This window comes from Mytilus californianus, unplaced genomic scaffold (assembly GCF_021869535.1).
Source record: "Mytilus californianus isolate M0D057914Y unplaced genomic scaffold, xbMytCali1.0.p SCAF_2, whole genome shotgun sequence".
NCBI lineage: Eukaryota > Metazoa > Mollusca > Bivalvia > Mytilida > Mytilidae > Mytilus > Mytilus californianus.
Genome location: NW_026262668.1, coordinates 127,196,371 through 127,210,608, shown reverse-complemented (window position 1 = coordinate 127,210,608; position 14,238 = coordinate 127,196,371). Strand labels below are relative to the sequence as shown.

The window sequence follows — 14,238 nt, the reverse complement described above, 5'->3', positions numbered from 1 at the left end:
ATTGTCTATTGGTTGTCATCTCTATTTATGTATATATAATGTTCACCCGGAACGCTACCAATCCATCCACAATCATACCACAAGGGGAAATGTTTTATTACTTTTCAATCACATTCAATTGTCGATGAATAGAATGACCTCTACTCTAACTGATATGCTGAAACAAAAGGCAATTAGTTTACCTGTTGAAAATAATTTAGATAAAGTCACTCATTGCATTCCTTTGAAGTAGAGTGCATCCAAGATTGTTACAGATAGGAGGAATACAGACAGGATTATATTCAGGCTGATGTCATCACTGAAGGAGTTTTATGGTCCCTATCACAAGTAGATTGAACATGACACAGTAATTGAACGATATGTTTCGTTGATGTGTCAACTTTTAATACCAGAAACTTACATAAAAAAAGTAATGGAGAGATATGCATACTTTTACTGAGCACCAAATTTCACGCCTAGTTTTGCTTGAGTTTTGTCAAATTTCAGTGTTGTTTAGATATGCCAGTATGGATATTTATCTTTCTTTGGTTGACTCAGTCTTGTGTCTTTCTATAATGAATTTTCGATATTTTTGGAAATATTTTTGTTTTTAACTTTGTTCTAGAGCCGGAACTTTTAAAACACCCGACAATGGTGAAACGTTCACCTACAATTAAAGCATTTAAACATGTGCTTTGCTGTATATAACAATATTTTAGCCAAGACATATATACAAGTTTCGTTTAACGCCTTACATTTCTTTATCTTATACATATAGTTCCATGTATATTCGTTTCACCATGCTTAAATAGCTCGTTCAAATGTTAAAATACATGCCATAACATGTATTCCAATTTTTTTTAAACCTGAAAAAGATGAAAAATAAACACAAACCTTTATGTATGTTGTTTCTGGCGGGTTAAACGTAGTTTCTTTAGAAATTGTAGTAGTTGTTGTTGATATGGCTTCTCTTGTTGTACTTGGTGCTTTTGTTGTAGACGGCAGTCTTGTTGTACTTGGTGTATTTGTTGTAGAAGGCAGAATACTTGATACTTTGGTCGTCGGCTTAGTAGTCATATTGCCATTTATTTGTGTTTTTGGTCTAGTTGTCACGTTGCCATTTATGTGTGTTGGTGTTGTCACATTACTATGTATATTTGTAGTTGGTCTAGTCAAATTACTATGTATCTGTGTTGTTGGCCTATTTGTCACGTTGCCATTTATGTGTGTTGTTGGTCTTGTCACATTACTATGTATTTGTGTTGTTGGTCTAGTTACATTACTATTTATCTGTGTTGCTGGTCTAGTTACATTACTATGTATCTGTGTTGTTGGTCTTGTCACATTACTATATGTTTGTGTTGTTGGTATAATTGTCAGATTAGTGTGTGCTGTCGTACTTGGAGACCAACTGTTTTCCACTTGTCGTTTTTCTCTCCGATAATCATGGAAAGAAATAACATAATTATCCTGTTCTCTTTTATAGTCTGTTGCATACTCTATTTTGTATTCTACAAATAGTTTTTAAATGATTACGTATGATAAACATTAAAACTTCTATAATTACGTGAAACATTCCAAGACGTTGATCATGCAGTATGTATTCCTTCCTTAGCATGAAAGGTAAAGGAAAATTGTGTACGTTTGAAAACTAATCATATATTTTTATTTTTATTTTATATCAATTCTACGAGAATTAACCCATGTTTTAGATGTGTGTGCATGTAAGCAGTTCTTCAAAATTCTATGCATTGAATTAGTAACATTGATATTTCATAAAACAAAAAAACTTAAATCAATTCTATAATAATATATTTCATGTTTCCAGGAATCAAAAGTTTGTCTAAAAGATTTTACGTATGAAAACAAAATACTTGTTTTTCAAAGATTATTTGACGTACTGATAAAAATTAAACATTTTAATTAAAAAATTGTCAGCCTTAAAATTACAATTCAGCCAATGGCAATAAAAGAAGTTGGTACATCACCATTTCAGAAATAGGCACGATTATTCAGCCACTTCCAACAAATGTTGGTGTGTTGATATAATTATAAACGATAAAATGTGACCCGACATGTCAATATTTATGTAATTATAATAGGTAAAAGTCATTAAGCTGAACTATGAATGTTTGATCGTTTATTTAATGGATGGAGCTTTAATGGTCAAGATGTGTTTTTGCTACCGGAACTTTTGTTCATAGCTGATAAAGGTGTTTAATGCATGGAAGTCTGTTTCATACTACACTAACTGTTATTAAATGCTGAATTGATTTAATTAATTAATGTATGCAATGCTTCTGGTAAACACATGGAAATGAAACATATAAACAACACTTATCATTTTAACTTATGTCTCGTGATGTTTTTTCTTTATGTACTATATCTTATTTCACTTCGTTTTACTCAGTCATTTAACCGTAAAGTCACATTAAATGGAATGACATTGCAATGTGTTATATATATATATTGTATAGATTTACGTTTCTGTTTGATTTACATGTTATATATCAATTGTCCGTTGTTTCGGACAAGATTAGTTAGTTGTTTCGGTACTGTTTTGCGTTGTCTTTCATTGTTGTTTCATAGTAGCACTCTACTAGATCATAAACCTTTAAATTAGAGAAACTGCTTTAACTGTATAGCCAATGAAGGAACGAACTATAATTATATGGTAAGGGAATCACTATTCAAATTCAAATGAACTTTATAATCATAATTCATGGAATTGATTTTAAAACACTTAAGAATACGACCATTTACATAACTAACTCATATAAAAAATCATGTACACGTATGTTGAATTCTGGTACAAAATATTTTGGTGTTGCGGACCAAAAGAAATTGCAACTTCGTCTGTATTTCAAAAATTGTAACTTTTGAAATCAGAGTAATAATGATCTACTTACCGTTCGACGTTACATAAGCTATCCATATCCCAAACATAAATAACTGGAAATACATGTTAATGATGCTTCATTTCAAACTCCTGTTATAGTTCTGTTTACTTCACTTCCTGTAAGACATTTTTTTTCAAATAAACACAAAGTAATAGGAAGTCTTTACATAGAACTCAAAATTAAATGGACACAATAGAAAAATATACTATAGGTGTTTATATATAGATATTTTTCACATATATACATACTAATTCACCCGTAAAGTTCGCTATACACGGAGAAAATATCTATCGGCCATTGAACATGTCATTTATCATCAAATAAACATTAGTTTTAAACTACATTTCAAATAACAATTGGATTAAAATCACTGAAACAGACAGATTTGATAGATGTAGACAGAAAAGAACATAATATTGGCCGGCTTTGTTTTTTAATGTTTAGATGATTGGGATGTTTTCCGTGCACCTATCATTCGTTATTGATAATTTATTCATTCTTTTTAATTAGCATATAAATTTATTTTGTTTTAATTCAGTTCTTTTGATTTATTTGATTTAGATCTATTTTACAGATAAATTTATATAAAAAAGAGACGAAAGATACTAAGGGGACATTTAAAACTCACAAGTCTAGAGGAACTGTCAACGCCATTTCAAATAACGAAAACGACGATAAGACGAACAAGTTAAAAAAAAATAAAAGAAAATTAAAGACTGCGAAACACCTGGGGTTTATCTCTGGTGCACCTTAAAGGTAAACAGGTCCTGCTCCACTGGTGCCACCTGTCGTGTTACTCATGGTAAGTAAACATTCGGTGATGAAATTCATTTGATGATGCCACAATCGAGGATAAGAGGACGGGATTGTAAATGTTAAAAATAAAATAGAAGGAATGAAATAAAACACTCCGAAAGACAACCGAAACAAGTCCATATATATCTACAGAGTAAAGCATTCTCTGTTCTGTTAAGTTTCTTGTCATACCTCTCTTGCCAGGTGTTAATTGATTCATTTCCTGTTCCGTTAAGTATCTTATAAATACCTCTATTGCCAGGTGTTAATGGAGGCATTTCCTGTTCTGTTAAGTATCTTGTAAATACTTCTATTGCCAGGTGTAAATAAAGGCATTTCCTGTTCTGTTAAATAACTTGAAAAAACCTCTATTGCCAGGTGTTAATGGAGGCATTTCCTGTTCAACTAAAGCTCCTATCATATCTCTATTGCTACTCCACAAAATCTCGTGTCATACCTCTATTCATATTCCACAAAGGCTCCTATCATACCTCTATTCCAATTCCACAAAGGCTGCTGTCATACCTCTATTCCTATTCCACAAAGGCTGCTGTCATACCTCTATTCTTATTCCACTAAGGCACCTATCATACCTCTATTGCTATTCCACAAAGGCTCCTATCATACATCTATTCCTATTCCACAAAGGCTGCTGTCATACCTCTATTCCTATTCCACAAAGGCTTCTATCATACCTCTATTCCTATTCCACTAAGGCACCTATCATACCTCTATTCCTAGTCCACAAAGGCTCTTTTCATTTCTCTATTGCTATTCTACAAAGGCTCCTGTCATACCTCTATTCCTATTCCACAAAGGCTCCTGTCATACCTCTATTCCTATTCCACAAAAGCTCCTATTATACCTCTATTTCTATTCCACAAAGGCTCCTATCATACATCTATTCCTAGTCCACAAAGGCTCCTGTCATACCTCTATTCATATTCCACAAAGGCTCCTATCATATATCTATTCCTATTCCACAAAGGCTCCTGTCATACCTCTATTGCTATTCCACAAAGGCTCCTGTCATATCCCTAATGCTATTCCACAAAGGCTCCTATCATACCTCTATTACTATTCCACAAAGGCTCCTGTCATACTTCTATTGCTATTCCACAAAGATTCCTGTCATACCTCTATTGCTATTCCACAAAGTCTCCTATCATACTTCTATTGCTATTCCACAAAGGTTCCTGTCATACCTTTATTCCTATTCCACAAAGGCTCCTGTCATACCTCTATTGTTATTCCACAAAAGCTCCTGTCATACCTCTGTTGCTATTCCACAAAAGCTCCTGTCATACCTCTATTGCTATTCCACAAAGGCTCCTGTCATACCTCTATTGCTTTTCCACAAAGGCACCTATCATACCTCTATTCCTATTCCACAAAGGCTCATAGCATACATCTTTTCCTATTCCAAAAAGGCTCCTGTAATACCTTTATTGCTATTACACAAAGGCTTCAATCTGTCATACCTCTATTGCTATTTTACAAAAGTTCCGGTTATATACCTCTTTTCCTATTCTACAAAGGTTCCTTTCTTAACTCTATTCCTATTCCACAAAGGCTTCTGCCATACCTCTTTTCCTTATCTACAAAAGGAAAGGCTCCTGTCTCACCTCTATTACTATTCCTTAAAGGCTCCTATCATACCTCTATTACTATTCCACAAAGGCTCCTGTCTCACCTCTATTACTATTCCACAAAGGCTCCTGTCATACCGCAATTCCAATTCTACAAAGGCTCTTTTCATACCTCTATTGCTATTCCACAAAGTCTCCTATCATACATCTATTCCTATTCAACAAAGGCACCTATCATACATCTATTCCTATTCCACAAAGGCTCCTGTCGTACCTCTGTTCCTATTCCACAAAAGCTCCTGTCATACCTCTATTGCTATTCCACAAAGGCTCCTATCATACCTCTATTCATATTCCACAAAAGCTCCTATCATATCTCTTTTGCTATTCCACAAAGGCTCCTGTCATACCTCTATTCCTATTCCACAAAGGCTCCTGTCATACCTCTATTCCTATTCCACAAAAGCTCCTATCATACCTCTATTGCTATTCCACAAAGGCTCCTGTCATACCTCTGTTCCTATTCCACAAAAGCTCCTGTCATACCTCTATTGCTATTCCACAAAGGCTCCTATCATACCTCTATTGCTATTCCACAAAGGCACCTATTATACCTCTATTCCTATTCCACAAAGGCTCTTTTCATTTCTCTATTGCTATTCTACAAAGGCTCCTGATTTACCTACATTCCTATTCCACAAAAGGTTGCGGTCTCGCCTCAATTCCTATTCCACAAAGGCTCATGTCTCACCTCAATTCCTACTCCACAAAGACTCATGTCTCACATCAATTCCTTTTCCACAAATGCTCCTGTCATACCTCTATTCATATTCTACAAAAGCTCTTGTCATACCTCTATTCACATTCTATAAAGGCTCATGTCATACCTCTATTGCTAGGTGTTAATGGAGGCGCTTTTTGTAATGCTAAGACTACTTTTTGGCCTCTATTGCCAGATATTAATCGATGCATTTCCTGTTTAGCTAAATTTCTATAGTCATACCTCTATACCTGTTTCTGAAAGGCTATTGGCATACCTCTATTCCTATTCTTCAAAGGCTCTTTGCATACCTCTATTCCTATTCCACAAAGGCACCTATCATACATCTATTCCTACTCTACAAAGGCTCCTGTCGTACCTCTGTTCCTATTCCACAAAAGCTCCTGTCATAACTCTATTGCTATTCCACAAAGGCTCCTATCATACCTCTATTGCTATTCCACAAAAGCTCCTATCATATCTCTTTTGCTATTCCACAAAGGCTCCTGTCATAGCTCTATTCCTATTCCACAAAGGCTCCTATCATACCTCTATTGCTATTCCACAAAGGCTCCTGTCATACCTCTATTGCTATTCCACAAAGGCTCCTGTCATACCTCTATTGCTATTCCACAAAGGCTCCTGTCATACCTCTGTTCCTATTCCACAAAAGCTCCTGTCATACCTCTATTGCTATTCCACAAAGGCTTCTATCATACCTCTATTGCTATTCCACAAAGGCACCTAGTATACCTCTATTCCTATTCCACAAAGGCTCTTTTCATTTCTCTATTGCTATTCTACAAAGGCTCCTGATTTACCTACATTTCTATTCCACAAAAGGTTGCGGTCTCACCTCAATTCCTTTTCCACAAAGGCTCCTGTCATACCTCTATTCATATTCTACAAAAGCTCTTGTCATACCTCTATTCACATTATATAAAGGCTCATGTCATACCTCTATTGCTAGTTGTTAATGGAGGCGCTTTTTGTAATGCTAAGACTACTTTTTGGCCTCTATTGCCAGATATTAATCGATGCATTTCCTGTTTAGCTAAATTTCTATAGTCATACCTCTATACCTGTTTCTGAAAGGCTATTGGCATACCTCTATTCCTATTCTTCAAAGGCTCTTTGCATACCTCTATTCCTATTCCACAAAGGCACCTATCATACATCTATTCCTACTCCACAAAGGCTCCTGTCGTACCTCTGTTCCTATTCCACAAAAGCTCCTGTCATACCTCTATTGCTATTCCACAAAGGCTCCTATCATACCTCTATTGCTATTCCACAAAAGCTCCTATCATATCTCTTTTGCTATTCCACAAAAGGTCCTGTCATAGCTCTATTCCTATTCCACAAAGGCTCCTATCATACCTCTATTGCTTTTCCACAAAGGCTCCTGTCATACCTCTATTGCTATTCCACAAAGGCTCATGTCATACCTCTATTGCTATTCCACAAAGGCTCCTGTCATACCTCTGTTCCTATTCCACAAAAGCTCCTGTCATACCTCTATTGCTATTCCACAAAGGCTCCTATCATACCTCTATTGCTATTCCACAAAGGCACCTAGTATACCTCTATTCCTATCCCACAAAGGCTCTTTTCATTTCTCTATTGCTATTCTACAAAGGCTCCTGATTTACCTACATTCCTATTCCACAAAAGGTTGCGGTCTCACCTCAATTCCTATTCCACAAAGGCTCATGTCTCACCTCAATTCCTATTCCACAAAGGCTCATGTCTCACATCAATTTCTTTTCCTTAAAGGCTCCTGTCATACCTCTATTCATATTCTACAAAAGCTCTTGTCATACCTCTATTTACATTCTATAAAGGCTCATGTCATACCTCTATTGCTAGGTTTTAATGGAGGCGCTTTTTTGTAATGCTAAGACTTCTTTTTTGCCTCTATTGCCAGATATTAATCGATGCATTTCCTGTTTAGCTAAAGCTCTATAGTCATACCTCTATACCTGTTTCTGAAAGGCTATTGGCATACCTCTATTCCTATTCTTCAAAGGCTCTTTGCATACCTCATTTCCTATTCCTCTCTGTTTTTGTGTTAGAACATATTGATTATACTATTTGAATACAAAATGGTTTTCTTAATCTCGTAGACACTCAAATCTAATGGAAAGGCTTAAGGAGAGGGTCGTATATTTTTCGTGTTTAACAGTGTCTAAGTAAGTCATAAGATTGCATAAGATTTACTGACATAATTAGAACTTACCAACAATTATAGATGACGGGAATCGAATGGTGTCTTTCTTATTGGTGAGTTTATTACTGTCAAATTTATGGTCACTTTTATCATCAAAGTACGTTGGTTGGATTTTGTGAACTTCAGATTGTTATATAAGCTGCTCTGATGGCTTTCTTTTTTCCTATAACATAAAATTGTGTTAGTTATTATATCATTTATTATCCTAAAGAAGAAGCCTTTTCAAATAAAATCAGATTTATAACGACAACGAAGGTGTGAGATCTTTTTGTTGTTTATCTTTATCTTTTTTGCACTAAATCGTGAGAAAACTGTACCTTTATTGACACTTACCTGCATTCTACAGCGACTTTATTTATTTGGGACTAAAATTGACTTTAATTTTCTCATTAAAAATAAAAGAGTCAAGAAACAGGATTGTGTTGGACAGAAAACATTAAATTTGATCTGTAAACAAGGTAGAGTTTACAACATCCTTCTATTACAGTAAAATGATACAAGCGAATAGAACCAATAAAAACAGAAAAAGACAGAGGCGGATTTAGAGGGTTTTCCAGGGGGCCCGGGCCCCCCTTTTGTGGGAAAAATTTGGTTGATCATTTAGGGAATCACTGAAGCATGACTGAAGCGGGTCCCCTCTTAGGCAGTAAGTGCCCCCCCCCCCCCCCCCCCCCCCCGCCCCCTCTCCCTTATGAAAATTTCTGGATCCGCCACTGAATGAAACTAACAACATACAATGAGAAATCAGTCATTTTCGAGTATAAGATAATTATATAATTTTTCATTTGATTCAAATAATTTTACCGAACTAAGAACTATTGGAAAAAATAGTGTCTAGCAAGATTTGGGTCTTTGAAGTCAGATGATGTTACATATGTGTTTATAGAACCATTACGTTTTTCAATTCATTTTTAAGTTGCATCATCGCTAAATATTTCTTGAGATAGATTTTTTGTGTAAATGCAGTTCATGAAATGCTCTTGTGAAAAAAAACATTATCTTGATCCAAAGACTTGTGTATTTTTGAGTTTTTACATAGATAATACATTGATAATACTTGGAAAACGGTATACCATGATACGTCCCGTAAACGGGCGTATAAAAATTGCTCAATACCCATATATTGCAACATGCCTTTCAACAAGACATTTAAAGCTTCTTTGGCTGAAGTTGGTCATAACCCCAAATGTCAGCATGTAAAAAGAGAAATGGACATTTTGCTCATGATGAAGGCCATAAGTTGACCTATGGTTGCTTAATTCTACGTCATTTGGTGGAAGTTGTCTTATTGGCAATTATACCATATCTTCTTATCTTATTTTTAGAATGAAGATTTTGATCTGTTTATTTTGTCATATACTGCTATCAAATTAAGAAACCTAGACAGTATTCACACTGTAAACGGTTTCTAAATATAACGATATTTCACGAATAAAAGCAAACATGTATGCTCTGAGATATAGCTATAGACAAATATTTGGGCCACAGTCCTTTCACAGCTTCTGATAGAATTATTAAATGTTTATACCTAGTAGCAACTGTTGCTGAACACACTTTTTTCATTTATCAATTTGATCAACCTGTCAGCACAACAATATGACAAGGCCCTCTATATGAGTATTCTGTAGCTTCTTACAGACAAACAAAGTGATGACAGCTTTCAGTGAAATTGATTTTTTTTAATAAGACAATTCGGAATTTTAGCGTATCTACATGAACTCCTTTTTTCGTATTTTCCTTAACGTCATTGAAAAGTGCTTTTCATCCTCAAAGTTTAACAACTTAATTTACAAACACGGGCAGATTATGACAAATGTGTGTGCCAAAGACCCAAAAACAGGTTTTGTATAACCAAAATTAAAACAATTTATTTCTTTTATTTTTTTATTTTTCAATTTTCCAATAAAAGCTTTTCTCAAGCTTGAGGAGTTGTAGTTGACATGTTCTGTCTTACAAAATATAGGGAGGTGAAAGATTTCGGAACTTCAATATGATGTAAACATAGTTAACTTATAGCACTGGCATGACTAATTTACATACATTCAGTATGTTTTCGTTGATTAAAGATATTAAAAAAAGGTTTAAACTTCGTCAGGCAAATTTGGCTTTGGATGTTTTTTTACTGTCCTTTTTGTCTTAAAGCTTCTCAAGTATTTATGCATTCTTGGCTTTTAACTTTGTTTTGTTTTGAGCTTCCCTTATAAAGTAAGTATTATAAAACGTTTAGGACACACCATCCTTATAAGGTAAGTATTATAAAACGTTTAGGACACACCATCCTTATAAGGTAAGTATTATAAAACGTTTAGGACACACCATCCTTATAAGGTAAGTATTATAAAACGTTTAGGACACACTATAACGTGTTTTTTTTTTCATTTACATACTTCACATATCTTCAAAAACTCAATTATTTATAGATATCTGTAGGACAACTAACTTCAGGACAAAACTGTTATTGTTCCTGTAGACAAACAATGAAGTGCTTCGCAATATTTTGAGTTTTTGATAAAGTAAAGGCTTATCACGAACAATTATCGTGAGATTTTCCCATTTTTACAACATTTAAGCAATATAAAGGCACCAAAGAAATATTAAATTGTTTGATATATACTATAATATATCTAATACAATAATATGATGTATGCATTTGTTGGAACGTGATCAGGTTCAAGATGAGATGTTGAGAGTCGGTTCTAGTCACTCAAAGATTCCCGCGAACTCGGTGCTGTTATCATCCTTAAACACGGGAATAACATGCTGCCTTGCTACTCTGTTTTAGATATTCTCCTTTAAAGTTCGCAGCTTTACTTTACTAGAACTTTTCTTTTATTAAAGTTATACGAAGGAGTATGATATCGAATCAGTGCGCAAAAATATATTTCTTAAAACACAATCACCAAATAGACTCCGTGTCGTATGTCTGCGAAGTCAAATATATAAACATTTAATAGCATCAAAACCGTGTACGGATCAGAACAGTCTAAATAGTATAAAGTCCGCTGTATAAAAATAGGAAGATGTGGTATGACTGCCAATGGAGCATTTTTCAACCAGAGACCAAAACCAATACCGCATAGCAAGCTATAAAAGGCTCCGACATGTGGAATGTAAAACAATTCAAACGAGAATCTCTGAATACGTCGTGAGGTGATGAAGACATATTTTATGCCATGTTGTCTGTCAATCAATAGGGTTTCAATATTTCTACTGTAAACAGTTCACTTAATGTAAATCAATTTATAAAATAGGCTAGGTCTTACATCCTATGTTTAGATCAAGGTCAGTTGAGAGAGAATTGTCAGTACATTGAATTATGTTGGCTAGGTTTAAGTCCTATATAGGTTTTTGCTATTTTTATTTTTATAATAGTGTTTAAATAATACAGACACTCCTTATTTTTTTACATTCATATTGTAAAAAATAATCGAGATGCTTTGGACCGAAATGAGAATAGAGATTCTCCGACATTTACCTAACTGAAGAACCTTTTTATTCGCTTCTTTTTTTAATTTTGGGGCGATTGAGACCTGGGGGTTTCGTAAAGACACCTGTCTATTGTTTAGAACCGTGTGTTGCACCCTAGATAACTTTTATTTGTTTGTGTTGTCTGGTTTCTGTCTCGTTGACATATCCCCACATCTCTCTTTTATTCAAAAGCAAATTGAAATTAAGATAAAAATCAGTGATAAGAGACAAATGTAGTTATCATCAATATCATAGCCAGAGACATATAATACTTCCCTTGCACAGTCTATAAATAATTTTAAAAACCTTAGTTACCAAAACATATCAGATATTCCGTACTATAAGTAAAAAGTAAAGTAAATTTAAAACATGAAAGCAATCTATCAATGTATACTCACAATTTCTGTTAGCGCTCCATTATTAACTCGCTACTTTAATGTTGATATAATTCCATGTTTTCCAATAACATAAACAGGTAGATATTATGGATCATGGAAAATTGATCTTTACTTTAATATTGAGATGACATTCAATTGCTCAACACCGTGAATTTTAATAGCATCGATTATATTAAAAATTCAGAAAATCCATTCAGACTTGTTCTTTTGTCAACGCATGTTTAAATTATATACTTTGTTTATACAGTTACAGAGTTATGTCCCACGTAGCCATAATCCCGTCCACTTTTCCTAGATTGTGACATCACCGAATGAGACTTGTCATGAGATTTGTACTTGCTAGGAGCAACACATGTGGAGCAGGATCTGCTTACCCTTTCGGAGCACTTTTAAAAGATCACCCCAGTTATTGGCTGGGTTCATGATGCTCTATGTTGTTTGCCTGATGTATCTTCTGCCTTTTTTTACAAGTTAACAATTGGATGATACAGTTTATGTGAATCTCTGCCTCTTTTTTACAAGTTAACGATTGGATGATACAGTTTTTGTGTACAAGTTAACAATTGGAAGATACACTTTATGTGAATCTCTGCCTCTTGTTTACAAGTTAACAATTGGATGATATAGTTTATGTAAATATCTGCCTCTTTTTTTACAAGTTAACAATTGGATGATACAGTTTATGTGAATCTCTGCCTCTTGTTTACAAGTTAACAATTAGATGATACAGTTTATGTGAATCTCTGCCTCTTGTTTACAAGTTAACAATTGAATGATACAGTTTATGTGAATCTCTGCCTCTTGTTTACAAGTTAACAATTAGATGATACAGTTTATGTGAATCTCTGCCTCTTGTTAACAAGTTAACAATTGGATGATACAGTTTATGTGAATCTCTGCCTCTTGTTTACAAGTTAACAATTGGATGATACAGTTTATTTGAATCTCTGCCTCTTGTTTACAAGTTAAAAATTGGATGATACAGTTTATGTGAATCTCTGCCTCTTGTTTACAAGTTAACAATTGGATGCTACAGTTTATATGAATCGCACACCGACTTTCATTAGAAAACAAGAAATTATTTGAATCTAGAATAATTTTGAATTCTGGAAAATTGATAAGAAAGGTATGATGAAAACTAACCCAACTAAATAGGGTTAGCCATGCGCACATAGGAATATAAATCGCTGCTGGCCATTGTTAAAGCAGCATAAATACAGAAACTGTAACTGAAATTTAATGTTTACTTAGACATCACATTATATCAAAAGGTATAGTGTTTACTTAGACATCATATTATATCAAAAGGTATAGTAGTATGTGCAAATATACATAAATATATATACAGCCAAAATTATAACCACACACATATAATATGTCTCTGTTAAAAATGATGAACACATCTAAAAGTGAAAAGTGCAATATCATTTTATTGGTGCCATTTGGATGAAGCAGATTTAATTCTGTTATTCAGGCTTTCCCACTACACGGTGAGCACCATTCCATTTTGTTTGTGTTTAATCACTAATGCTTTCGGGCAGTTACAGCCATCGAAGTTGTTGCCCGACTGTCTGAAGTGTTTGCTCACTGGGAGATACAGTTTATTTGGGATAGCATCCCTCCTATTGCCATTGAGGCTATTGTAGAATGACTGACATATTGGAGGCCCCACACGCAAAATTCTGGAATATAAATAACATTTGAACTTTTGCTAGTCACATTGCAAAATATTCTCTAGTTTTTTGGGGTGGCCTTACTGATTAATTTAGATGAATGACACATCTGTGTGCAACATTTTCAGCGTTTTCACCACATAAGCCACATTCTCCCGAAGTAACACTTGGTTTAGACACTTCAACCCAAACCAGCTGATTCTTTTTTGGTTGTCTGGAGCGATTATGGAGGCGGGGAATTAAAACTGTAGCACCTTGTGTTTACTAGGAAATCTCAACAAAATAAATTGCTTCACAGCTGGATACGACCGCAGAAGTCCAACCCTGAACAGTTGGGGCAAAAATGGACACAATATTCGCGCTTGATACAGGTCTGAATTTGGATTGTAATTAAATATTTGACACATAATAGGTTTCTGACACAGAATAACTGTAGTCAAAGAACT

General features: G+C 34.5%; 1 protein-coding gene across 1 annotated transcript in view; it reads right to left on the bottom strand.

Annotated features, from left to right (window-relative positions):
• LOC127730952 (serine-rich adhesin for platelets-like) overlaps window positions 1-12,209 on the bottom strand; it is a 28,530-nt gene extending 16,321 nt beyond the window's left edge. Inside the window, exons 1-4 of the mRNA XM_052239586.1 lie at window positions 12,120-12,209; window positions 8,263-8,416; window positions 2,889-2,995; window positions 874-1,490 (exon numbers count right to left, since the gene is read on the bottom strand). Coding sequence (XP_052095546.1) covers window positions 874-1,490; window positions 2,889-2,943 — 672 coding nt within the window. The 5' untranslated portion in view covers window positions 2,944-2,995; window positions 8,263-8,416; window positions 12,120-12,209. The remainder of the gene's footprint in view (window positions 1-873; window positions 1,491-2,888; window positions 2,996-8,262; window positions 8,417-12,119) is intronic.
• Between the last annotated feature and the right edge of the window lie 2,029 nt (window positions 12,210-14,238).